General features: G+C 43.7%; 1 protein-coding gene across 4 annotated transcripts in view; it reads left to right on the forward strand.

Moving 5' to 3' along the window:
* Window positions 1-26,217, forward strand: part of EP300 (E1A binding protein p300) — a 466,384-nt gene that overhangs the window by 222,429 nt on the left and 217,738 nt on the right. For all 4 annotated transcript variants that reach the window (XM_029590455.1, XM_029590457.1, XM_029590456.1 and 1 more), the window contains exons 7-8: window positions 9,870-9,963; window positions 25,876-26,010. In XM_029590455.1, coding sequence (XP_029446315.1) covers window positions 9,870-9,963; window positions 25,876-26,010 — 229 coding nt within the window. The remainder of the gene's footprint in view (window positions 1-9,869; window positions 9,964-25,875; window positions 26,011-26,217) is intronic.

Genomic DNA, 26,217 nt, shown 5'->3' on the forward strand with positions numbered 1-26,217 from the left:
ATCTCAAAAAAGATATAGCAGAACTAGAAAAGGTTCAGAGAAGTGCAATGGACATTATAAAGGGGATGGAATGGCTTCCCCTATGAAGAAAGGCTTAACTGCTTAGGGCTTTCAGTTGGGAGATAAAACTGAGGGCACATAATAGTTATATAAAATCATGAGTGGTGTGAAACAAGTTAATAAGGAATGGCTATTTACTGTTTCAGTTAATAGTAGGAGGCACTCTTTGAAACTAACTGGTCGCAAATTTAAAACAAATGTTTATTTCAATTGATGCACAGTTGAGCTGTGGAATTTGTTGCCAAAGATGTGGTCAAAGCCAATAGTATAGCTGTGTTTAAAAAAGGGTTTGGTCAAGCTTTGGAAGACAGCTTGGGGGAACATCACCTCTTACTGCAGGGAGTGAACAGGGAATGGATTTCTCCATTTAGGATCTGTTGGGGAGTACTTCCAAATTACCTGAATTGGCCCCTAATGGAGACTGGATACTAGGCTTGATGGATCAATGATCTGACCCACTTTGGCATTTCCTGTCTTATGAAGAAGCCAAAAGTGACTTGGATAAAGAAACAATATCCTGTAGGTAGTAAAACTAGTGTGACTTACACCTGGGATATATTCTTAGCTAGAGCAATATAGACGAGAACTGAGCAAACAAGTTAGGCCAGTTTGTACTTATTTGCCATCATCTATTTATTTTATTTATGTAAAAGTATTTATTACCTGCCACTCCAGATATATAGTCTGGGGCATGATACAAAATAGCAGACAATTTTTGATAAAGTGATAAAATTGAACTTGACATGTAATTAAACAATTAACATGTCTGGCAGAATAAGCAAACACATTTAATTCCACACCAGTAAAGGCCAAGTTAATAAATGTGTATTAAGGAATTTCTTAAATTTCCTTCTATCCTTTAAGAACATAAGTACATGCCATACTGGGTCAGACCAAGAGTCCATCAAGCCCAGCATTCTGTTTCCAACAGTGGCCAATCCAGGCCATAAGAACCTGGCAAGTACCCAAAAACTAAGTCTATTCCATGTTACCGTTGCTAGTAATAGCAGTGGCTATTTTCTAAGTCAACTTAATTAATAGCAGGTAATGGATTTCTCCTCCAAGAGCCTATCCAATCTTTTTTTAAACACAGCTATACTAACTGCACTAACCACATCCTCTGGCAACAAATTCCAGAGTTTAATTGTGCGTTGAATAAAAAAGAACTTTCTCTGATTAGTTTTAAATGTGCCACATGCTAACTTCATGGAGTGCCCCCTAGTCTTTCTATTAAGCGAATATTACAAGGAAGGGAGTTCCATAGTGTGGGACCATAAATGGAGATTGAATGCACACGTGCTACTGATAAGTGAGTTGTTTTAGGAGACGGAACGTCAAGTAAGCATTGGCTAGAGGAGCGTAGAAGACCTGAAGGGAGTGTTGATATGTAATGTAGATTCAATCCATAGGGAGGATACATTATGTAATAGGTTATGTATAATTATGGCGCTTTTGTATTGAACACAATAGTGAACTAGTAACTAATGTAATGATTTAAGAATTGGTGTGATGTGCTCATGTTTCTTTGTACCTGTTAGTAGATGAGCTGCTAAATTCTGAATTATTTGGAGTGGTCAATAGTAATCATATATTTACTATGTTTTTCCTAGCACATAGATCGATGGGTTCAAGACCAGTGGGTTATGCACCTCTACCAGCAGAAAGACAGAGCAAACTGACGTCACAGTATATATATACTCCTGCAGTGACGACAGCCTGTATTCTCTGTCAGATAGTGAACGTGCCTTTCCCTGCTGGGGATTGCTTTACATTTTGGTAGGAGAAATAGAGAAAAATTAATAAAATGTCCCGCTCTCCTGGCTAGATACCAAATGGTCCCTCCCCCAGTTGAAAATTCCTGAAGTGGTTTCCGTGGTCCCTCAGTTGAGTGCCTTAATATGGTAGCTGGTTTTTCAGCTGGCGTGGACTTAGCTGTTTGAATAGCTGAAAGGCAGCGGGTTCAGGAAGCAGAGCGTGGTGGTGACTGCATATGCCCTCTCCCCCTGCAGCCTGAGACCATCTCTGTACTCATCTGGGAACGGCTGAGCTCAGGAAAGTTTAAAAAAAAAAAAAAAAAAGTAGAGGGGTTGTATAGGACTTCCTCCAGTCTTGGTGCTTGGCATGCCGTTTCAGTGTTCTTTCCTGCTCCCATGGGGATTAAGGGAACCGAGCAGCCTGACGGGTTTAGCAGCCCGGGTGGGCTAGACACCACTGTTAGGCTTTTTTCTGTGCGCTGTGTGGTAGGTCGCTGCAGCGTTTCTGCATACTTTTCTGTTTCTTCAACTGCCCTCTACAGGCCTGTTAGTGTGTGCAAGTGCATCCAGCTGTGTCTGAATTGAGCGCCCACTTTGTTTTGGGCATGCTGCCTGTGCGCACATTCTAACATATCGATTGTGCGCTTAGTTTTGCGGCGCCTAACTTTTGTGCGCCTAAATTTTTCAGCATGAATCGGCTGGACACATATCTTAGACACCTGTTAAGCTACTGACGGTCTAATGGTGCTGGTGAACAAGAAACTTAAGCGCCTTTCTCTCTGTGCTGCCTGTCATAGTCGGGCATCTCAGCCTGGTGTGCCCTCTAACATGTCAGCGCTGCTTAGAGGCTTGGGGAGGAATTATCTTCCTCTGATTTTACTAAGCCTGATGATGGCTTGGTTAAGGACTTGTCTGGAGGAACGCCTGACCTTGGAACTCCCTTGATTGGTTCTTCAGCAGGGGATGGCAGCTCAGTGGGCCCCACACAGGTGCCTTCTGGTTTTGGTATGGTTCTGTGCCCTTTCTTGGGTAGAATTTTTTTCAAGGATTGTAATCCATTTTTCAGGCGCAGTCCTTAACCCCATCCAATCCCGTCACGTCAGATCCTCAGGGAGTGGCCTCTGCCTTTTCCGGTACTACATTTAAGTGCTGAAGTACACCTCTGTTAACTGCGGGTATTCCTGACAGGAATCCAGATGGCACTGATGAGCAGATCCTGACTCACTGGAGGATGGGGAAATTCCTCCGGGACTGGAAACGTATAGGACTATGTTGCGGTTCTTTCATAGAGATGAACTGCTGGCCCTGATTTCCCAGACTTTAAAGATGCTGGGAGTGCTTGGGGCAGATTCTATGTCTGAGCCAAAGAAAAATTCCATTTTGGTTTCCTTGTGTAAAGCCTCTTTGTTTTCCCTGTAATGGAAGCCATTCAAAAGCTGATTGATCTTGAATGGGATGCCCTGGAGGCAAATTTCAAAGGGGATCAGGCCTTGGAAGGCCTAGTCCCCCTGGTTCCAGTGGTGAGAGAGCATATGTGTTTTCTGAAAGTGACTGCGCTTGTCTGTGTCGTCTCTAAGCGGATAACTATCCCCATGGAGGGGGGAGTGGCCTTGAAGGATGTGCATGATAGGAGGATTGAGGCCAATGTCACTGCAGATAGCTTCCTTTTGTTCCCTGGTAGCTTGCTCTTGTCTGCTTCTCTCTCAAGAGGTTGATGATTCTGGAGTGAATTCCAGAGCATTTATGGAACCTGCCACCGCTATTTTAGCAGATGTGAGTTGCGATTTGGTCTGTACCTTGGCCAGAGGAGTGGCTTGGGTAACAGCAGCTAGGTGTCGGCTATGGCTGCAAAATTGGTCAGCTGTTGCAACCTCCAAAACTAATCTTGTGAAATTGCCTTTTAAAGGCTCACTCTTGTTTGGGAACGAGTTTGAGAAACTGGTCTCTGTTGCTGGAGGATCAGCAGTTGCTGCGCCCCTTTTGTATGAGGGGTCATCTCAGGGGTTTCTAGCAGTTTCGTCCCTCCAGAGGGTGATCTTTCAGAAGACTCTGTCTTTTGGCAGGTCTCAGTCCTTTCATCCCAAACAGCCCAAGTGAAGCATGGGCTTGGGTAGCGAATCCTTCCAATCCTCACAATGAAGGTTTGCTGACCCACCCTTGGGAACAGGACATAGGGGGGCGCCTCTCTCGTTTATCAGAGGTGGATTGAGATCACATTAGATCAATGGGTCATGGAGGTGATATGAGAAGGTTATATGCTGGAATTTCACAGTGGTGTTCGGGATGCAGAAGAAGCAGGCAGTGGAAGCTACACTGTCAAGGCTCCTCAGTCTGAGGGCTGTGATTCCAGTACCTAAGTCTCAAGAAAGTATGAGGTGATACTCCATTTATTTCATTGTGCTCAAGAAGGAGGGCTCTTTTCGTCCCATTCTGGATCTCAAAGGAGTCAACCTCATTTGCGGGTGATCGATTTTCGCATGGAAGCATTGAACTCGGTGATAATGGCTGTGCAGTTGGGGGACTGACTTCCTTGGATCCGTCTGAGGCATACATCCATATTCTCATCCGTTTGGAAAACCAATGTTTTTTGTGTTTCGTGGTGTTGGGGCATCATCGGTTTTGGGCCGCTGCCTTTACATTCAAAGTAAGTCGCTATGAACAGAAAGAGATATGTATAATCAGAGTAAATTACGGTAAAGGCTTTAGAGATAATGTATTAAAAGTATTTACAAAAGAAGGAATAGTAAAGGCGAGAGACTTGAGGAGGGTATTGGATAAGATAGTTCAGGTGTATGCCTGTTTAAATAGCCAGGTCTTGAGATTCTGTTTAAATTTCTTTGGGCATATTTCCTGGTGAAGACTAGAGGGCATGTTCCAAAGAGCAGCAGGACCTGCGATGGAGAGTGCATGGTCTTTGGTGGACATAAGTTTTGTGAGTTTAGGCGAGGGTGTATGCAGCGTTGCCAGATATTGTATTCTGGTGGGTCTTTCAGAGGTGCGAAATAGAAGGTGCTCATTGAACCAATGCATATTTTGGTTGTGAAGGGATTTATGGATAATGTTGAAGGACTTTTATATTATCCGGGATGTGATTGGCAGCCAGTGTACGTGTTTGAGGACAAGGGTGATATGATCATAGCGGTGGGCATTGGTGAGGACACGGGCTGCAGCATTTTGGAGCATCTGCAGGGGTTGATTGCATTTTTGGGAAGGCCTAGGAGGATGGCACTACAGTAATCAACTTTGGATAAGATGGTGGCTTTGGAGGATTGTGCGAAAGTCCTTGAGATGTAGAAGAGGTTTGAGGTTTTTTTTTTAGTGTATGAAGCTTGAAGAAGCAGTCTTTTAGGGTGGAGTTGATGAACTTTTTTTAGGTTAAATTGGTTGTCAAGTGTGACGCCGAGGCTACGAATGTGTTGGGAAAAGGTGATGGAGGAGGGTGGTGTGTTGAGCATGGGTAGGTTAAAGTTGTTATTGTGGGGTGAGATGATTAGGAGCTCCATTTTAGTGGTGTTGAGCGCAAGGTAGTTGTTTGAGAGCAGGGTGCTGATGGCTGCGAGGGCTGATTCCTAGGTCTTCATGGCATTAGGCAAAGTGTCGGTTATGGGTATGAGGATCTGTACGTCCGCATATATAACGTGCAGAAGACCAAGCTCTGAAAGGAGATGGCAGAGGGGAAGGATATACATTGAAGAGGGTAGAGGACAGTGAGGAGCCTTGTGATATGCCTTGTGACAGGTTAATTGGTTTTGATTCACAGTTCCCAATTTTTACTCTGTATTGCCTGTTGCTTAGGTATGATTGAAACCAGCGGAGCGAGATGCCAGATATGCCGATTTCTATTAGGATGTTGTGGTTGACCGTGTCAGATGCGGAGGCTATGTCCAGGAGGGCCAAGATGTAAGAGTGGCCTTTGTCTAGGGCTTTCAGGATGTAGTCGGAAAGGGTAATGAGGAGGGTTTCGGTGCTATGGTGTCTGCGGAACCCATATTGGGAGGGGAAGAGATATGATGATCATCTAAGTAGTCCGTTGCCGATTAATTGTTTTTCTAGGATTTTTGATATAAAGGGAAGGTTGAAAATGGGGTGAAAGTTGGCAGGATCGGCTGGGTCAAGAGAAGGCTTTTTTTAAAAGAGGTTTTATTATGGCTTGCTTAAGTTGGTTAGGGACTGTGCCCAGTGATATGGATCTGTTGATATTGGATATAGGTTTGGAGATGATGGTGGGGATAGTGAGGATGGTTTTGGTGGGGATAGTATCTGAGGGGTGCACTGAGGGTTTAATTTTCTTAAGGATGGATTCTATTTCCATAGGTGTGGTGGTCTCGAATGACTTAAGTACTGTAGTGGTGTTTGTTGCTTGTGTTATAGTGGGCGTGGAAGTGGTGGCGGTGGTGTTTGTTGCTTGGGTATTAGTGGGTGTGGAAGTAGAAAGGAAGCATGACATAATTTTTTCTATTTTATTGTGGAAATATAGTGCAAGGTCTTCACATTTGGCTGTGTCAGGGGTGGGGGTGAGAGTAGTTTTAATTAAAGTTGATGCGTATTCAAAAAGGGCTCGGGCATTAAACTGGAGTTGATGAATTCTTTGTGCGTAAAAGTCTTTTGGTTTTGTCTAAGGCTACTCGGTAGGTGTGTAAGTAGGATCGGAACTTTGTCAGTAGGGCAGGGGATGGATCTTTGCGCCATCTTTTTTCTAGTTTCCTGAGGTTGTATTTCATGGTTTTGAGCTCAGTGGTGTACCAAGGTTTCTTTTTGTTGTTTGCTGGGTTAATTTCTCGAGATTGTGTGGGGCAGACATTGGCAACAGCATTGGTAAGTTGAAACCAAGAGGAAAGAGCGGGATTCAGCGTCAGTCAAGTCTAGTTTGGTAAGTTCGTTAGAGAGGGCTGTGATTAGGTCATCTGTTTTGCATGGTCTACGGAAGTGAATGGTTTTATTGGTGCGTGTGGGAGTGAATGTCTTTTTTATGGAGCAGGTAGTTTCAATGCGGAAGTGGTCAGACCAGGGGATGGGTTTGCATGTGGGGGGGGGGGGGGGGGGGTCTGGTCGGACCAGGGTGTTGGTAAAGATGAGATCAAGGGTGTGGCCTGCCTTGTGTAGGGTTAGAATTTATCTGCTTGAGGCCTAGGGCATTTAGGGATGCTAGAAGGGGATCGCAGGATGATAAGGGTACAGTGCCCACATGAAGAATTGAGATCCCCAAGGAGATTCGCAGGTGAGTTTATGTCTAAGTTTTTGGTAATGTATTCAATCAAGGGGGATGGGTTATTTTCAATGAGTCCTGTGGGAGCGTATATTAAGCAAATTTGGAGATTGTGTGATTTAAATAGTCAGATTTCCAGTTTGGTGGGGGTGGGGGGGGTCGATCAGTTGCAGGGTTAATCTAAAGTTCTTTTTAGTGGCAAGAAGGAGGCCACCTCCTCTTTTCCTGAGTCTAGGAATAGAGAAGATGTCATACCGGTCGGTTGGGAGTTGGTTTAGTAAGACAGTCGGAGTCCTTTAGTCATGTTTCAGTAATAGCACAGATGTCAGGACTATCATCAAGGAGGATGTCATTGAGTAAGACTGCTTTTTTAACAATAGACTGTGTATTTAAGAGAAGGATCGAGAAGGTGGTAAGGCCAATTAGTTGTGTGAGGGGGGAGATCATGATGGGGATCAGTGTTCTGCAGTGTTCATAGGGGGTATTGGGCTTGAGAGCACAAGCTGTGGTAGTGTAGTGTTTGAGTGGGAATGGGGTGGGAACGCATAGTTAAGGGAAGGTAGAGGAAGTATTGCCAGTAGGAGAGGTGGGGGACAGGGGAGGGGGGTGGCCAGTAAGAAGGAGATAAGTAATGCCTGTGTATCGCTCCATGGTGAGACTGCACCTTGAATACTGTGCACAATTCTGGTCGCCGCATCCCAAAAAAGATATAGTTGTGATGGAGAAGGTACAGAGAAGGGCGACCAAAATGATAAAGGGGATGGAGCCAGCTCCCCTGAGGAAAGACTAAAGAGGTTAGGACTGTTCAGCTTGGAGAAGAGACGGCTATGGGGGGATATGATAGAGGTGTTTAAAATCATGAGAGGTCTAGAACGGGTTAATGTGAATCAGTTATTTATTCTTTCTGATAATAGGACTAAGGGGCACTCCATGAAGTTAGCATGTGGCACATTTAAAACTAATCTGAGAGAGTTCTTTTTCACTCAACGCACAATTAAACTCTGGAATTTGTTGCCAGGGGATGTGGTTAGTGCAGTTAGTGTAGCTGGGTTTAAAAAAGGGATTGGATAAGTTCTTGGAGGAGAAGTCCATTACCTGCTATTAATTAAGAAAATAGCCACTACTATTACTAGCAACAGTAGCATGGGATAGAATTAGTTTTTGGGTAACTTGCCAGGTTCTTATGGCCTGGATTGGCCATTGTTGGAAACAGGATGCTGGGCTTGATGGACCTTTGTCTGAGCCAGTATGGCATGTTCTTATGTTCTTACCTGGCAAGTACCCAAATATTTGTAGGTTTCTAAGCCTTTCCGAAAGATGGATCACCTGTTTGTCCTTCATGGTGGAGGTAAACAGGGCGAGCCGGCCTTGTGGCTACAATAGTTTGCTGGATTAAGGAGGGTAATCATGGCCGCGTATGTGGCCGCTGAAAAGCCATTGCCTACTTAAGTTAGGGCTCTTTCCACTAGGGCTAAGGCAGTGTCATGGGCAGAGTTTAGATTGTTGTCCCCTGTCTACATTTGCCAAGCTGCAATGTGGTCCTCCTTACACACTTTTTCCCAAGTATTATCGTCTGGATGAACAGTCCCGGGAGGACGCAACCTTTGCATGGGCGTTTTGACCGGAATGCGGGCAGCTTCCCACCCTATCCAGGAGTAGCTTTGGTACATTCCACTGGTCCTGAACCTACCTGTTTGTATGCTAGGAAAAGGGAAATTTACTACTTACCTGATAATTTCCTTTTCTTTAATATAGACAGATGAGTTCAACTTCCCGCCCTTAGCTGCCGTATGTTTTTTAAATTCCTCCTGGGTGACTGTGTTCCAGGGGTTACTGGTAAATGTTCCTCCAGTCCCTACACTAGTGTTAATGTACTTTTTGTCTGAGCTCAGTGTTTCAAGTTGGCTGAGTATTAAAATGGTGTTATGTTTTTTAAACAAGTTTTTTGCTAGTCTGTTGATGGTTGCTGTTGTAGTCAATACTGGCAGGCTGATTTCACTGCAGGAGTCCATATACTGTGACGTCAGTTTGCTCTGTCTCCATCTGCTGGTAGAGGTGCATAACCCACTGGTCCTGAACCCATCTGTCTATATTAAAGAAAAGGAAATTATCAGGTAAGTTGTAATTTTTTCATTATATACTATGAAAAATCCACTTCCACCCATGTATTTTTTTTGAGTTATTGTACTTTACCTCAAGTTGCGTAGCAGAGTTGTATGGTTCCGAAACTAAGATCTACGTAAGTCCATATTAACTAATATAGCTTCTGCTTCTCCACTTGGTGTTAGCATACTTATTAAGCAGCAGCATGTGCAGCGGACGTGTGGCTTACCAGCTGGCTGCTGGCACTCCATACTATTTGTCTCTTGACTTTTTATGAATGTTCAGTTCTCTGGTTTAAAGACTCTAGTTTGCCATTTCAACAAATCAGGGTTTGAAATGCCAGTGGTCATAGCCTGGGGCTAGTTACTTGTGCAATTACGCTGATATATATCAGCCGCTCTTGTACAAGTGGCACAGTGAGTAGTATCTGTGCTGTTAAATTACATGACAATATATACTTGTGTAGGGGGGGAGGGTACTAAATTAGGGCATGTTTGAGGCTTACACCTCTTACTAGGTTTATTGAAAAGATTCCAAGCAGTGAATGGAGGACAAACATTAGGCATAATTTTTACACAATTCCCCAGTGGATGCAGGAAAATTTTACCATGTTGTTTGGCACTTGTTACTTTTTTCAAACTGTAAATGTTTTTTTCTTTAGAAATTTAATTTGTTGGGACTGATGGGAGGCAAGGATGGTCCTTGGCATAGAAATTTTACACGGCTTTCTGCATATTTTTTTTTAGGTGCTAACCCCATGGGCGTGAACGGTGGTGTGGGTGTTCAATCCGCAAATCTGCTGTCAGATTCCATGTTGCATCAAGCAATGAATTCTCAAAAGTAAGTGATTAACCTTAAACATTAGCTTGGAAGCAGGAGATTTGACCTAGTCAAAGGGTGTTAATGCAAACCCTTAAGAGTGTGAGCAGCCTTTAGGTTTTCTGAGTGGGAGAATGCTGGGGTTGGGGGGTGGGAGGGGAAGACTGCTAAGAGATGCCATTGCTACAGCTGAGGGGAAACTCCTGCTCTGCCAGAGAAAATAAAATTTATTGAAGCCCAGGATAACACTGATGCTGGGCTTTGGAGAAGGAGCTTTCTCTGTTGGGACTCAATGCAAGCAATTTAATTTCGGTTTCCATATATTTAATTTATAGTTCACCTTGACAAGCCTAAGTTGTATAGCAATGAAACATAACATATATGTAATATAATAAAAGTACTTTATGAGGCATAATTAAACGTAATACTTATACAGCTCTAATAAGATATGCAACATAAGTAGACATATTACATAACACGCTATTTAATAGACATAAAAGAGAAAAGCAGAGTTGTAGCAGAAACAGTCTTCGAATTAAAAAAAAAAAAACCAAAGAGAAAAATCTTAGCTAGTTTTCTTAGTTCTTGTAAGCTAGCCATAAAAACATTTTTGGGGTAATTTGGTGTACAAGTAAGTTGCAGAATAAAAAGAGTGCCTTTTTTCAGTAACCTTTAATCTGGCTTCAGCAACAGGAGCAATCTTGTGAAGTCCCTCTTGGGCAAATCGAACAATATACATAATGTGTACATACAATGTGGAATATAATCATCTCACTTTCAGGCCGATACAGTACAGTGCGTTCCGGCGAAGCGCACTGTTAACCCGCGTTTAGACGCGCTAGCTTTACCCTTATTTAGTAAGGGATAATAGCGCGTCGAAAATGCGCGGCCAACCCCCCCCCCCCCCCCCCCCCCCGGAAACTAATAGCGCCCGCAACATGCAAATGCATGTTGATGGCCCTATTAGTTATTCCCGCGCGATTCAGTAAGTAAAATGTGCAGCCAAGCTGCACATTTTACTTTCAGAAATTAGCGCCTACCCAAAGGTAGGCGTTAATTTCTGCCGGCATCGGGAAACAGTACGAAAAGCAGTAAAAACTGCTTTTCTGTATACCCTCCAACTTAATATCATGGTGATACTAAGTCCGAGGTCCCAAAAGTAAAAAAAATAATTAAAAATAAAAAAAATAAAAATTTAACATTGGCTCGCGGGTTGAAAACCGGATGCTCAATTTTGCCGGCGTCCGGTTTCGGAACCCGTGGCTGTTAGCGGGTTTGAGAAGCGACGCTGGCAAAATTGAGCATCTGCTGTCAAACTCGCTGACAGCCACCGCTCCTGTCAAAAAAAGAGGTGCTAGGGACACGCTAGTGTCCCTAGCGCCTCTTTTTACCACCGGCCCTCATTTGAATACTAAATCGCGCGCACAGGAGAGCGGGCGCTTGCCCGCTCTCCCGCGACTTTTACTGTATCGGCCTGTAGGTCAGAAAAATGGAACTAAATTGTGACATCTTAAAAACAGAAACTAGAAGTTTAAATTGGATTGTTTATTGAATGGATAACCAAAGTAATTGTTTCAGTATGGGGTTGAATAAGCTCCCCATTTAATAATAGATGAGCTGCATAGTTTTGTATTTGAAGTATAGAAAGCTTAAGTTCCTAGTGTGTAGCCAGATGGACTCAGGACCAATGGGTTATGCTCCCCTGCCAGCAGATGGAGATGGAGCCAGGTTGCAAAGCTGACATCGCAATAGAAATATACCCCTGCAGTGACCTCAGCTCTCCAGGATTCTCTGTCTCCAGCAGATGGTGGACGTACTTCTCCCTATGGGGATTGTTGTACTTTTTGAAAGGAGAAATTCTACATTTTAAATTGGAGAAAATTGAGCCCTGCTCTCCTGTGGTGATTCTTAAAGGTCTTTCCTCCAGTTGAGAATTCCTGAGTTGATTTCTGAGATCCCTCAGACATGTGCCTTGGTCCAGTAGCCAGTTCTTGCATAACTTTGCTGTGTAGGCAGCTGAAAGGCAGTGGGTGCAGGAAGCTGTGTGTGGCAGTGATGGCCAAAGCCCTCTCCCTTTGCAGCTGGAGACAGTCTCTGTACTCAGCTGGTAAACGCTGAGCCCAGGAAAGTTAAAAAAAAAAAAAAAAAAAAAAAAAAGTACCTTCAATTCAGAGACTATTACAGAGATTTTCAGTAGGACTCCCCCTGGTCTCTGTGCTCGGCGTGCTGTACCAATGTCGTTCCCACAGGAGTAAGGGGAATTGGGCGTCCGAGCAAGTTGAGCAGCCCTCAGTGGACTAGGCCTCCCCTATAGGTTTGGTTGGCACACCGCCATCTTATGTGCATTTCCTGTGTGTATCGTATTGCCTTTTTATAGGACGTCAGTGCACACAGTGAGTTGGCTCTGCGCATGCACTATGCGTGTAACGTCTGGCGTATTCCTGTGCGCACAATTTCGGCTGTGCTCATGGACTCTGTGCCTCGATACTCATAAATTGTGCACATAAATTTTTAAGCGTGAGCCAATTGAACGCACAGCCACTTCCACCAATGGTGCCAGCAACTAAGAAACCTAAGCGCCTTACTCTCTGCATTGCTTGTCATATTAAGGCTTCACAGCCTGACCTGGAATCCAACTTATGTCAGCATAGTGAGGAAACCCAGGGAGAATTGGCCTCCTCGGACTTTGCTAAGCCAAGCTTCTCCCATTCAGATGATGGGTTGGTCGCACCCTTAACTGGCAGTAAGCCGAATCTTGGTACACCCTTGACTGGATCATCTATGGGAGAGGGAAATTCAGCTGGCCCCCATCCCAGTATCTCCTGGACTAAGCATTGATCTGGCTGTCTTCTCTTGGGTGGAGTTTTTTCAGGGGCAACATGCCTTTGTACAGGTGCAGTCTGCTGCCTCTCTGGGCCCCTGTCTGGACAGAACCCTTAGCCGGTGACCCCCTTCCTCTCACCTTCCTCTCCCATTCCTACCAGCAGACCCCGAGACATGCCTTGCCTTACCAAGGGTATCCCTGGTAGGGACAAAGAGGAGTACTCAGATTGCTTTCGGACCATGTTACGATTCTTTCACAAGAGACAAATTGCCGGCGCTGGGGGTTCCCAGACCTTGGAGGCGCTGGGGGTTCCCGGGGCAGATTCTATGACTGAACTAAAGAAGAATCCCATTCTGATCTCCCTACGGAAAGCTTATTGTTACTTTCCAGTGATGGACGCATCCAGAAATTGATTGATCTAGAATGGTATTCCCCAGAAGCAAGTTTTAAAGGGGTCCAAGCGTTGGAAACTCTATACCCTCTGGACCCGGCAGTAAGAAAACGTTTGCATTTCCCTAAAGTAGATGCATTGGTCTGCCATCTCTAAGCGAACAACTATCCGAGTAGAGGGAGGAGGGGCCTTAAAGGACGCACACGATAAGACAGATTGAGTCCATCCTTAAACCAACCTTTGACGCAGTAGCAGTGACCTTACAGATTGCTTCTTGTTGTGCTCTAGTGGCTCGTTCATATCTACTTCTCTCTCAGGAGGTGGATAACTCAGGGGTGAATTCTAGAGCGGTTATGGAATCCGATGCCACCTTTTTTAGCAGACACAGGCTCTGATTTAGTCCGTACTTTGGCTAGAGGAGTGGCCTTGGTGGCAACCAGAGAACAGCTATGGCTGCAGAATTGGTCAGCTGTCGCAGCCTCCAAAGCTAATCTTAAAAAGATGCCCTTTAAAAGATCACTCCTATTCGGGAGCAAGTTGGAAAAGCTGGCCGGTAAATGGGACAAATCTCTAGTTCCCCGGTTACTGGAAGATAAGAGGAAGCAGTTACAGCAACCCTCACCTATGAGGGGGTTGTTCCAGGAGTTCCCAGTGTTTTCGCCACTACAGAAATTCGACATGTCAGATGTCGCAACCCTTGGGAGGTCTCAGTCCTTTCGTATCTGGCACAAGAGAGGGACAGATTTGAGTTCAAACTCATCCCGAAGCCTCCCCCACCCCCATGACATTTTACCAACATTCGGGATGAGAAGATAGGGGGTGTCTATCTCTCTTTTACCAACAATGGGTCGAGATCACTTTGGACAAATGGGTACTGGAAGTCATATGAGAAGAATGTGCTGGAATTCCACAGCATTCCTTAGGAAGTACTCATGTTGTCTCCTTGCCACTCCCAACACAAGAAGCGGGCAGTGGAAATTATGCTTCTAAGGCTCCTCAGTATGAGGGCTGTGATCCCAGTACCTATGCCCCACGAAAATAACAGGGTGTTATTCCATTTATTTTGTTGTACCCAAGAAGGATATTCTGCGTGGAAATTGTCCACCTTACTCTGTTCTTTTTTTTTTTTTTTATAATTTATTCTTTATTGGATTTTAATTATCATTATTACAAAATAAAATCATATTTATTAAGCATAGCCCAAACAAAATGTTATAGCAGGTCTACTTTCCAAAAAAGGAAAACAAATATGTTCAAATATTCTTCTATAAATTCACAACTGCTATACATATCCAATAATGTGGGAGCCCTTCTTCCCATAATAATAATAATATAATAATCATAAGCTGGAGGGTGAGGAGAATCTACTATCTTATTGTACTAACAATGATGATACCTCATTCTCTAAACATACCTGACTCTTGTCTCTCAGAAAATTTTCCAAATGGGATGGTTGGGAAAAAATAAATTTTTTTCCTTGATAGTTAATAAAACATTTACTGGGGTACTTAAAAAAAAAAAAAAGGGAGTACTCATATTTGAAAATATGCTTTCATTATCTTCGATCTATCTGGTTCAGTAAAGAATGAGACAAAGAGAACTGCTCTTTCTGTTACTTCCAAGGTTGAATTCTCCAGATATTGAGTTAAATTATCTAAATCCACCCTGTTCCCCTCATTAGGTAACTGAGAAATTTCTCTTCTTGAAGGTAAAAATAATACTTTCTTAATAGCTATCTGAGATTCAACAGGTATCTTTAGTATCTCCCCCAAATATCTTTTGAAAGTCAGCATAGGGAGTTCTCCCAAAACTTTGGGGAAATTTACCACTCTTATATTCATTCTTCTCAAATGATTTTCGATTGATTCAATCCTCCTCTGAGCAATCATACGGTCTTTCATAAGAACAATATTTGAATCTTGAAGTTGTTTCATTTTTGTTGATAAATCTTGAATTACCACAGATTGTTCCTGGGAACTTTGCTTTAAGTCTTTCTCCACTTTCTCCATTTTTTTTATCCATAATCCCCATCTGGTGAGACTGTTCCCTTAGGGTCTGGGCATTAGCCATCATTAGATCCCAAAGGGACTCTAACGTAATGTCCGTGGGTTTCTTAAACTCCCAGGGTAAGAGAGTAACAGTTCCTACCTCCTCCCGTCGTGGCTTTACACCCGATGTTCCTGGCAATTCATCATCTGTTCCGGGAAACCCCTTCTCCAGAGTCTCTTGCCTATATTCCGGGCCGGGCAGGTCAAGCCCTCCCGTCCCTGCTCCCACAGTGCTGGTGGTTCCTCAACTCTGCAACAGCCCGACCAACTTCGGGTCGGCAAGCGCAGTCCCTCCAACACCAGGAAGTGGAGAGCTACACAGCGGTACACGTGGGTCTGGGGGGCTCAGGGTGATCTCGCCAAGCGAGAATCCCGCTCCTTTCGAGATCTCTGCAGCGGCGACTGAAGCCCCAAACTGAGCGCCCTGGACTGCGAAGTCAGTAATAACCCTCTGCCCTACCGGGCTTGGTAAGTCTGGAGGAAAGACTCTTACTTTGCCCTTCCTTTTGTGCGGCATGGTAAAAAATTCAAATAGGAAATTTTCGCAAAGTGAAAGAGGGTAGAGCAGGCGACTCAGCGTCCTTCAGCGGCGGCGGCCATCTTGACTCCTCCCTTCACAAGGATTGTTCACCTATTTTGTGGTTGGAAAGAAAGGATTTTTCCATTGCATGGTTCCGCATTTTCTCCTGCTCGTTGCAGGAGGTTGTTGCTTTTTCAATAGGATTGCTATGGTATGAATCTTGGCTTAGGTTCAGGTCAATACTGAGCGACTGCAGGTGGCACACCAGGTCATATGGCAGTCAGTGAAACTTTCTCTGTCTCCATCTGGAAAATTGGGCATCCAAATGGCAGATGAAATTTAATGTGGAAAAGTGCAAGGTGATGCATATAGGGAAAAATAACCCATGCTATAATTACACGATGTTGGGTTCCATATTAGGTGCTACAACCCAAGAAAGAGATCTAGGTGTCATAGTGGATAACACATTGAAATCGTCGGTTCAGTGTGCTGCGGCAGTCAAAAAAGCAAACAGAATGTTGGGAATTATTAGAAAAGGAATGATGAATAAAACGGAAAATGTCATAATGCCTCTGTATCGCTCCATGGTGAGACCGCACCTTGAATACTGTGTACAATTCTGGTCGCCGCATCTCAAAAAAGATATAATTGCGATGGAGAAGGTACAGAGAAGGGCTACCAAAATGATAAGGGGAATGGAACAACTCCCCTATGAGGAAAGACTAAAGAGATTAGGACTTTTCAGCTTGGAGAAGAGACGACTGAGGGGGGATATGATAGAGGTGTTTAAAATCATGAGAGGTCTAGAACGGGTAGATGTGAATCGGTTATTTACTCTTTCAGATAGTAGAAGGACTAGGGGACACTCCATGAAGTTAGCATGGGGCACATTTAAAACTAATCGGAGAAAGTTCTTTTTTACTCAACGCACAATTAAACTCTGGAATTTGTTGCCAGAGAATGTGGTTCGTGCAGGTAGTATAGCTGTGTTTAAAAAAGGATTGGATAAGTTCTTGGAGGAGAAGTCCATTACCTGCTATTAGGTTCACTTAGAGAATAGCCACTGCCATTAGCAATGGTTACATGGAATAGACTTAGTTTTTGGGTACTTGCCAGGTTCTTATGGCCTGGATTGGCCACTGTTGGAAACAGGATGCTGGGCTTGATGGACCCTTGGTCTGACCCAGTATGGCATTTTCTTATGTTCTTATGTTCATCTGCTGGAAGGGAGGCAAAACTCAAGCATATGGACTGATCCGTGGTATTCCAGGAATGAATGCTATTAATTAAGTTGACTTAGATAATAACCACCGCTATTACTAGCAACGGTAACATGGAATAGACTTAGTTTTTGGGTACTTGCCAGGTTCTTATAGCCTGGATTGGCCACTGTTGGAAACAGGATGCTGAGCTTGATGGACCCTTGGTCTGACCCAGTATGGCATGTTCTTATGTATGGCTACGCAAACTCCTCAAAAATCTTTTTGAGGTGAATTTCAGATTTCCTGTACTGCATATCCTTCAGTGCTGATGAACCAGCCACAGCAATGGTGTTCTTCGTAGTGAACGCTAACACTAACATGTCCATTTTTGGGAGTGCCAAAACCGCAAGTGTGTCTTCAGGCAACTGATACAATTTTGCCATTACTTGGCCTACCTTCAGGCCTCTGGTGTACCCACTCAGTGTCAGTGGAACTTTCTCTGTCTCCATCTGCTGGAAGGAAAGCAAAACCCAGGATTCTGGACTGATCTGGGTATGAACAAGAACTGGAAACCAGTGTAGTGACTTCAAGACAAGGAAAATATGAACAAGAAGCTACAGATCAGAGTACACAAGCAGCAATGTTTTAAACATACTGCAACTTATATAACTGGGAATATGTTAAACTTTGCAAACGATGAGTTTTAGTAATCCAAGTGGTTTCTAACTGTTGCATGGATTACTGTAGCCAGACTTTCCCAAGAAAGAGGAAGATTTTGAGCTAATTGGAACTGGAAAAAGCAATTGTGAATAACAGACAGGCCGATACAGTGCGCTCCAACGGAGCGCACTGTTAGCCTGCAATTGGACGCGTGTTTTCCCTTAGCCCTTATTCAGTAAGGGGAGGAAAACGCGCATCCAACCCGCGGCACCTAATAGCGCCCTCAACATGCAAATGCATGTTGATGGCCCTATTAGGTATGTGCGCACGATACAGAAAGTAAAATGTGCAGCCAAGCCGCATATTTTACTTTCAGAAATTAGCGCCGAACCAAAGGTCGGCGCTAATTTCTTCCGGCACCGGGAAAGTGCACAGAAAAGCAGTAAAAACTAATTTTCTGTGCACCCTCCGACTTACAGGTCGATACAGTTATGCCGCGTTAGAAAGAGTGCGGCAGTGCCAGGCGCACCCTTGTTCCCCGCACGCACAGTTCTCTTCACCTACCGCTCGATGCTCTCTTCAAATTGCATGCAAATGCATGCCGTGTCTGCAAAGCGTTAGGCGAAGGTTAGGCCCCGCGCAACCCATTTTACTGTATAGAGCGCTATACAGTATCCTGGGTGCGCGGGCCTAACGCTTCACGGCCACGCTGGTATCTGTCATTTCAAATGTCATTTCAAACGACAGGTACCAGGAAGTGGACAGTTATGTTCTCTGATGCTCGGCAAACTTTTCCCCAGCCCCCGCTCACCTGCCCTGGCCGCGTCCGGTCTCCGGTGCAGCTCCAGTCCTGTCCCCTCCTCCCGAAGCAAAACCCCCCCGAAAAAAAAGTAGCAAGAGAGCGAGGGGAGAGACGGGCAATCCTAGGCTCAGGCCTGCTAGCCCCTTCTCCTCTCCTCCCGAAGCAGGGCGCGAAAAGCAGCCTTGCTCCGGGAGGAGGGGGGAGGGGGCAGTTTAAAGCGACGAAGCGACTTACTTTTGCAGCGCCCCCCCCCCCCCCCCCCCTCCGGACATCGTCGACGACCGCGGCTCCTGCCTCCAGCTGTCAGACAGACGCATCGCACGTGGGAAAGCGGCTCCTATGCGTGCAATTGGCTGCTTAAGACGTGACGTCACGACGTTAGGCTTCACGGCATGTGACATCACGTCTTGAGCAGCCAATTGCACGCATAGGAGCCGCTTTCCCACGTGCGATGCGTCTGTCTGACAGCTGGAGGCAGGAGCCGCGGTCGTCGCCGATGTCCGGAGGGGGGGGGGGTGCGCTGCAAAAGTAAGTCGCTTCGTCGCTTTAAACTGCTGCCCCCCTCCTCCCGGAGCAAGGCTGCTTTTCGCGCCCTGCTTCGGGAGGAGAGAAGAAGGGGCTAGCAGGCCCGAGCCTAGGATTGCCCGGTCGTCGTCGTCGCTGATGTCCGGGGGGGGGCTGCAAAAGTAAGTCGCTTCGTTGCTTTAAACTGCTCCCCCCCCCCCTCCTCCCGGAGCAAGGCTGCTTTTCGCTCCCTGCTTCGGGAGGAGAGAACAAGGGACTGGCAGGCCAGAGCGTAGGATTGCCCGTCTCTCCCCTCGCTCTCTTGCTACTTTTTTTTCGGGGGGGTTTTGCTTCGGGAGGAGGGGACAGGACTGGAGCTGCACCGGAGACCGGACGCGGCCAGGGCAGGTGAGCGGGGGCTGGGGGAAAGTTTGCCGTCTACCCTTACCCCTGCCTCTAACGCTGGGGTAAGGGTAGGCGGTAAGTTAGCAGGGTAAACGCGCGGCAAAACAGCAGGGTAAAAAAGCGATAGTCGGGGCGCGCGTTACTGTATGGGAGGGAATAGCTAATTCGCTCCTTTACATTTAATATACATGCCGCGGGCGGAAGGGGGCACCCGGGGATTTTAAGAGGCGGTAGGGTTGAGTTAAAGGGGATAGTGTATCGCGGGAAGGGCTAACGCGGAAAGTGAGTAGAAGGCGAGTTAGGAGCAGGGTAACCGCGGCCGCACTTTACTGTATCGATCTGTTAATATCATAGTGATATTAAGTCGGAGGTCCCGAAGAGTAAAAAAAGTGTAAAAAAAAAAAAAATTGAATTCGGCCCGCGGCTGTCGGGCCGAAAACCGGACGCTCAATTTTGCCGGCGTCTGGTTTCCGAGCCGGGCCTAATTTAAATACATTAACTTACTGTATCGTGGAGAAGTACATTAACTGCTATTTATCAAGTTGACTTAGAGAATAGTCACTGCTATTACTAGCATCAGTAGCATGGGATCTACTTAGTGTTTGGGTTCTTGCCAGGTACTTGTAACCTGGTTTGGCCACTGTTGGAAACAGGATGCTGGGCTTGATGGACCCTTGGTCTGACCCAGTATGGCAATTTCTTATGTTCTAATGTGTCATAGCTGAAAAAAAAAAAGTTAGATCTAGTATCTATGGCTCTGTGCTTAGGGTTCCATTAGGGAAGCTAACCAAATTGGTAGTGCACTATAATGGGAGATTACAGTTACCCTAATATTGACTGGGTAAGTATAACATCAGGACATGCTAGAGAGATACATTTCCTGGATGGAATAAATTAGTTTTATTGATAAATTTGTTCAGGAACCAACAAGAAAGGGAGCAATTTTAGATCTAATTCTTAGTGGAGCTCAGGATTGGGTGAGAAGAAACTGTGGTGAGGCTGCTTGGCAATAGTGATCATAATATGACTTATTTATTTAAAAACCTTTCTATACCGTCGCTAAGTTATATAACATCGCAATGGTTTACAAATAGGCACATAGACTAAGGTAAGTAAATGTAGGATATCGTACATTCTAACAGGTGCCAATAAAGTTTGGTTACAATTTCATAAATAAAATCATTATTTGAGTAATGTTGGTCAAGTCCAGGTATATTATTGAGTTACTATCTCTTTGAGATATTACTTCTTAAATGTAGGATTGAGTAAATTCATTCTCATCTGCATTACCCTGTACTTTCATTCTCTACCCTCCACACTCTTTAGTGAAGGCTTTTTTTAAAGAGCCATGTTTTTAAATTTTTTTTTAAAGTTTTGAGATTATTCTGTAATCTGAGTTCAGGGGGCATCGAGTTCCATAGTATGGGCCCAGCCAACGATAAAGCCCTTTCTCTCACTTGGGTTAAGTTTGCTGTTTTTACTGAAGGGATTGTTAGTAGTGCTTTGTTTGCTGAGCAGAGTTTTTTTTGTGGAACGTGTACTCGTAAGGCTGTGTTTAGCCAGCCTGCTTCTTTAAGAACATAAGAAATTGCCATACTGGGTCAGACCAAGGGTCCATCAAGCCCAGCGTCCTGTTTCCAACAGTGGCCAATCCAGGCCATAAGAACCTGGCAAGTACCCAAAATAAGTCTATTCCATGTTACCATTGCTAATGGCAGTGGCTATTCTCTAAGTGAACTTAATAGCAGGTAATGGACTTCTCCTCCAAGAACTTATCCAATCCTTTTTTAAACACAGCTATACTAACTGCATGAACCACATTCTCTGGCAACAAATATATTAGTTTGTGTATGGTGCATAAGGCCTTGTATTTTATCCTGTATTCGATAGTTAACCAATGTAAGTCTGCTAGAGTTTCGGTTATATGGTCCCTCCTCTTTTTTCCCGTTAGTATTCTGGCTGCAGTATTTTGAAGTATCTGGAGTGGTCTTATCGATGTGCTTGGGAGTCCTAGTAAGAGTGCATTGCAGTAGTCAGTGCTGGAAAAGATAAGTGTTTGCAATACTGTTCTGAAGTGGGCAGGTGTGAGTAATGGTTTCAATCTTCTGAGGAGTCCATAAACATCAAAAGGAGCGGAAACTGCTCTCCACAATTAATATATAAATCACCACGGAGAGACAGAAAAATTAAATCAGTCCCAAAGCATCAAAAATATTTTTAAATATGCAAATGTTTTTATTTGTCAAGTCGGCAACTCCATTGCTCAAAGATGCAAAATTAACTTAACACCGGGTCCCCCGACACGGACCCGTGTTTCGCCAAACGCGGCTGCGTCGGGGGGGAACAGTGAATTCTTAATGGCATTCAAACTTTAAATTTAGAGTTTTAGACGGCTCTCCTTGCCGAAAACGCCGTCTAAAACTCTAAATTTAAAGTTTGAATGCCATTAAGAATTCACTGTTCCCCCCCGACGCAGCCGCGTTTGGCGAAACACGGGTCCGTGTCGGGGGACCCGGTGTTAAGTTAATTTTGCATCTTTGAGCAATGGAGTTGCCGACTTGACAAATAAAAACATTTGCATATTTAAAAATATTTTTGATGCTTTGGGACTGATTTAATTTTTCTGTCTCTCCGTGGTGATTTATATATTCAATCTTCTGAGGACCATAAGTTTTGCATAGCCTTCTCTTACTTTTATAGATATGTCTGGAAGGGGGACAGTAAGTAAATCCACGGCTCTAGTACTACATTTTTAAAAGCAAACTTTGAGAAAATGAGAAAAATAATTAAAAAAAACCAAAACAAAACAAAAAACTAAAAGGTGCAGCTACAAATGTTGTGTGCAATAGACATGGACATTGTTTAAAAAAAAAAAATCTAAAACAAGCTATAGCAGAAAAGAGAGTAGCATCTCTGCATTCCAAAGCAGTGAGGCACTGTGTTGTATATGGAATTGGGCATCAAATGTTTGTAGCCAACTTGATTTGCATGCCTTACGAGGACAGATTTTGAACAGGGTGAACTCTGGGAAAGCTCCCTGACATTGAAGAATGGGAAGCTGAACTTTGTGTCAGGTGTCTTCTGAAATATTTATAGTTACTGCTTTGAAGCAAGAAGTGATGAAGCATCTCGTTGAAATCCATGAAAATGTCTCCTTTTTCAAGACCTTTCTATGTGGCTGGAGGAGAAAGCTTCCTAAAAGGAAAAGAATGCCTTTTGGTTCTTCCCTTACCTTTGGGGTCCGAGGGCTTAGTGGGTCCTTTGATTGTTCTTTATTTTCCCATGATTCCCATGATGAGGCAATGAAGATAATTGGTCTTGCCTTTCTTGGGGAGAACTTTTTCACTACAAGAATTCTTTGGTAAAGAAAGAGTGGTACTGACTCTAGATACTGTGTGTGCAACCATCAAGATTGTCTTGCAGAGTTCCCTATTGCGAGAGGCTAGAAGCCGAAAGGTGCTATTAATCCGCTATTTAGTGGCATATTGAGCTGGACTAGGCCATGCTTGACAAGAGAGCGATATCCATGATAAAACTAAATAAGCTACCTAAAAACAAAGGCACAAACCCCTATTTTGGATTTTGCAGTTGCAGATATTGCTATAAGGTATGCCATAGAGAAAAAGGTTTGAGATAAATGACTAAATGCCTTGAGAGAGTTAACAATATTGAATCTAAGGTTTTATTGCTGGAAAAGTCTAAAGTATCCTTTTCTAAAGAATTGCCGGAAGTGAAACAAGATATGTTAAACCTTAAACCAACTGAGGAATTGTTAATTAAAGAAAGCCAACTATTGCAAAATAAGCTTGAGAATTTGGAAAATGTATTGCGTGGGAAGAACTTGCACTTTATAAATTTTCCTAAGCTTCCCTATGTGTCAGCGAAAGACATATTTAAGAAATATCTTGTGGAAGTTTTGAAGGTTCCTGAGATGGCAGTACCTCCTGTATCAAAATCATACTATTTACCCCCATTTATGAAAAATGAGAACCAAGAAATTGCCCAGGGAATGGATTTTCTAACTCTTAATTTGGATGTATCTCAGTTTTTGGAGATTTCAGATAGTGTATTCGTACAAGTGGCCACAATGATGGTCACTTTTGCATTTGACTTTCACCATGAATTGGTTTTGAGATTATATTTTAAACATCATTCTGAACTTTTTCCATTTAAATATAAGAATATATCCAGATGTATCTCGGTTAACACAGAAAAGGAGACAACAATTCTTAAGACCTAGAGCTTTGCAGATAGGGGCTTCTTTTGTTTTAAAATTCCCCAGGAAATGCTGTATTAAATATAAAGGCCTCTCTTATGTCTTCTTTAATCCATCTTAATTAACCTTTTTTGTCTGTGATAAACCTCTTTTGCAGGCTGAGGGTAATATAATTTGATTCCATCTGATCCCCCTCCAGAAGGTTGAGTGCCCTAAATATTTATATACCCATTGTATATCACTACTCTTGATATTTTGTGCTTCTTTGTGATTTTCCTACTTAAATTGTGGACTTATGGGACTGAAGAACTGAATGGACATTTCCTTTTTTATTATAATTTCTTGTTCTTCTTTTCCTTTTCTAATTCAAGATGGTTTTCTTGATAATTAATGGAAATTGAATAAATAAAGAATTAAAAAAAAAAATGAAGTGGTGGCAGGCCTCTATGCTGTTGAGGTATGAAGCAGCCCTCAATGCTGCCGCAGCCCTTGCTGCTGTCTAGGTGCAAACCATTGAGGCCACCACGGCTGCCCCGATACCATAGATGCCCTCGGGCCAACAATGCTTCTCATTCCCACCTCAACTACATCAAGCATCACTGACCAGGCACTGGTTTTGCTATTGAATGCCCTAGTTGTCCCTGAGGTTATTGTCCGACAGGGCTCTTGGAAGCCCCTGTGTGTGTGGCAGGGTTGTTTTTGGCCTTGAACGGATCAAGCGCAGGGTTGGTCTCTGTCTTTTCTGTGGTTTTTCTTTGTAGGACCCACCTACTCTTCAGTCTGAACTCCTTGTAGGTTGGCTTCCTCAAAGGAAGACTGGTAGTGCTTCTGCACTGTACGGTTTTCCACTTTGTCCTGCTCGGACAGCCTATAGCTAGGGATTCACCCATGTATGAGGACTACCATTCTGCTTGTCTGAGGAGAAAGAGTTGTTTACCTGTAATAGGTGTTCTCCTAGGACAGCAGGATGTTAGTCCTCACGGAACCCACCCATCTCCCCTGGGAGTTGGTTTATCAATGTATTAGCTATTTCATGGACTGAGGGACTATGCCTAGGGGGCAGGGTGATGACTTGAGCTGCACATGCTCAGTAAGGCATGTTCTGGAATCTGAGATCAAAGTTCTGTGCTGGGCTCCATCCGATGATGTCACCCATGTGTGAGGACTAACATCCTGGTGTCCTAGAAGAACACCTGTTAAGGTAAGCAACTCTGCTTTCCATCCCCAGATATAGATTAGAAAAATGTGTATGTTCTTATGATACAACTTTGTTTGATCCATAAGACCAGCGGTAAGCTTAAATGGCAAGTACCCACTGCCTTAGATTTTCAGCTTGTGGGTTTTTTCATATGTTTGTCATTTGGAAGCTCCTAACAATCTGGTTTGTTCTTCTTTGGAAAATACCACCCATTTGTGCAGGTCTGTGTAAAGGAAAAGAAATCTGAAAGGCATGGATTAAAAATTTAAAAAATTGCCAAAATGGCTGAGTAATGTCAACCAAGATAAGAGAAAATAGTTTACTGAATGAGACTGAGAGTTTGAAGCTCTTCTGCTTTCTGATCACTGAAGTGGTCAGTGTCTTTTTGTGCACTCCTCTAAACAACTGAGACACCTTGGTAGCATTATCACCACTTGTTTTGCTCCCAAAAAACCTATGAATGTTTGCATTTTGTACTATTGCTGTCAGCACAGGTGTCTTATGTTTCTTAGTATTTGTTTCCTCTTGCAAATACCTGAGATCATACCAAAAATTAAATCAGTATGCGAAAACAAGTTCAAAGGAAACCTTTGTTTTCAAGAAAGGAAATGGAAATATATGAAGAGCAGCTTAGTAACAGATACTGTAAATAGGTAAGTTGGTACAGGCACATCTGCCAAATCCATCACCCTAAGAATAGAACTAGGGGAGCCAGAAGCATGTTATCCCCCCATGCCATCTATTGCTGCGACATGCTTCCAGAGAGGAGGCTTCTGTGACGCATGTGAGAGGCTTGTGTTAGCTCGGACTGTAATGTTCTATGCAGTTTTGCACATAGAAGTGGCGGCATAATCTAAGTAGAAAGGGTGCCTGCATTTTCAATTCAATTTTATTTCTGTATTTAAGGTGATGTATACATCAAAAAGACAATTAAATAAACAGTTACAGTATATAAAGGGATGCTAAGTACTTAAAGGAACAGAAGAAAAACAAAAGAAACACAATATAAATCAATACAAGACCCTGATTAATCAATGGTAAAAATACCATTTGAAACAAAATTCAGATTCAGGGTTTTCTCACCTGGAATCTATAGGATTGGCTCTGGTTATCTCCCTAGAACAATCATTCAGATGTAATTTCCAGTTTTGTCTCTTCTCTAGTCCCATGATGGAGAGTGCGAGTGTCACCAGTCTGAGTGCCATGCCTACGGCAGCCCCACCTTCCAGCACTGGAATTCGTAAACAGTGGCATGAAGATATTACTCAGGATCTTCGAAATCATCTTGTTCATAAATTGTAAGTACTCAAAGCAAATAAAATCTCCAAATCTTAATCTCTTTTTTTTTGTGGGGGGAGAAGAGGTGCTGTGTAGTTCATTGTAAAGATACAGAAATACATATTTCCTTTTTAGGTCATTATTTCACATACTCTTTATAATAAGTAGTAATCAGAAGTAGTCCTCTTTGTATGGCCTAGGTGGAATGATTTGATGGGCTTTTCCAC

This window comes from Rhinatrema bivittatum, chromosome 2 (assembly GCF_901001135.1).
Source record: "Rhinatrema bivittatum chromosome 2, aRhiBiv1.1, whole genome shotgun sequence".
Lineage (NCBI taxonomy): Eukaryota > Metazoa > Chordata > Amphibia > Gymnophiona > Rhinatrematidae > Rhinatrema > Rhinatrema bivittatum.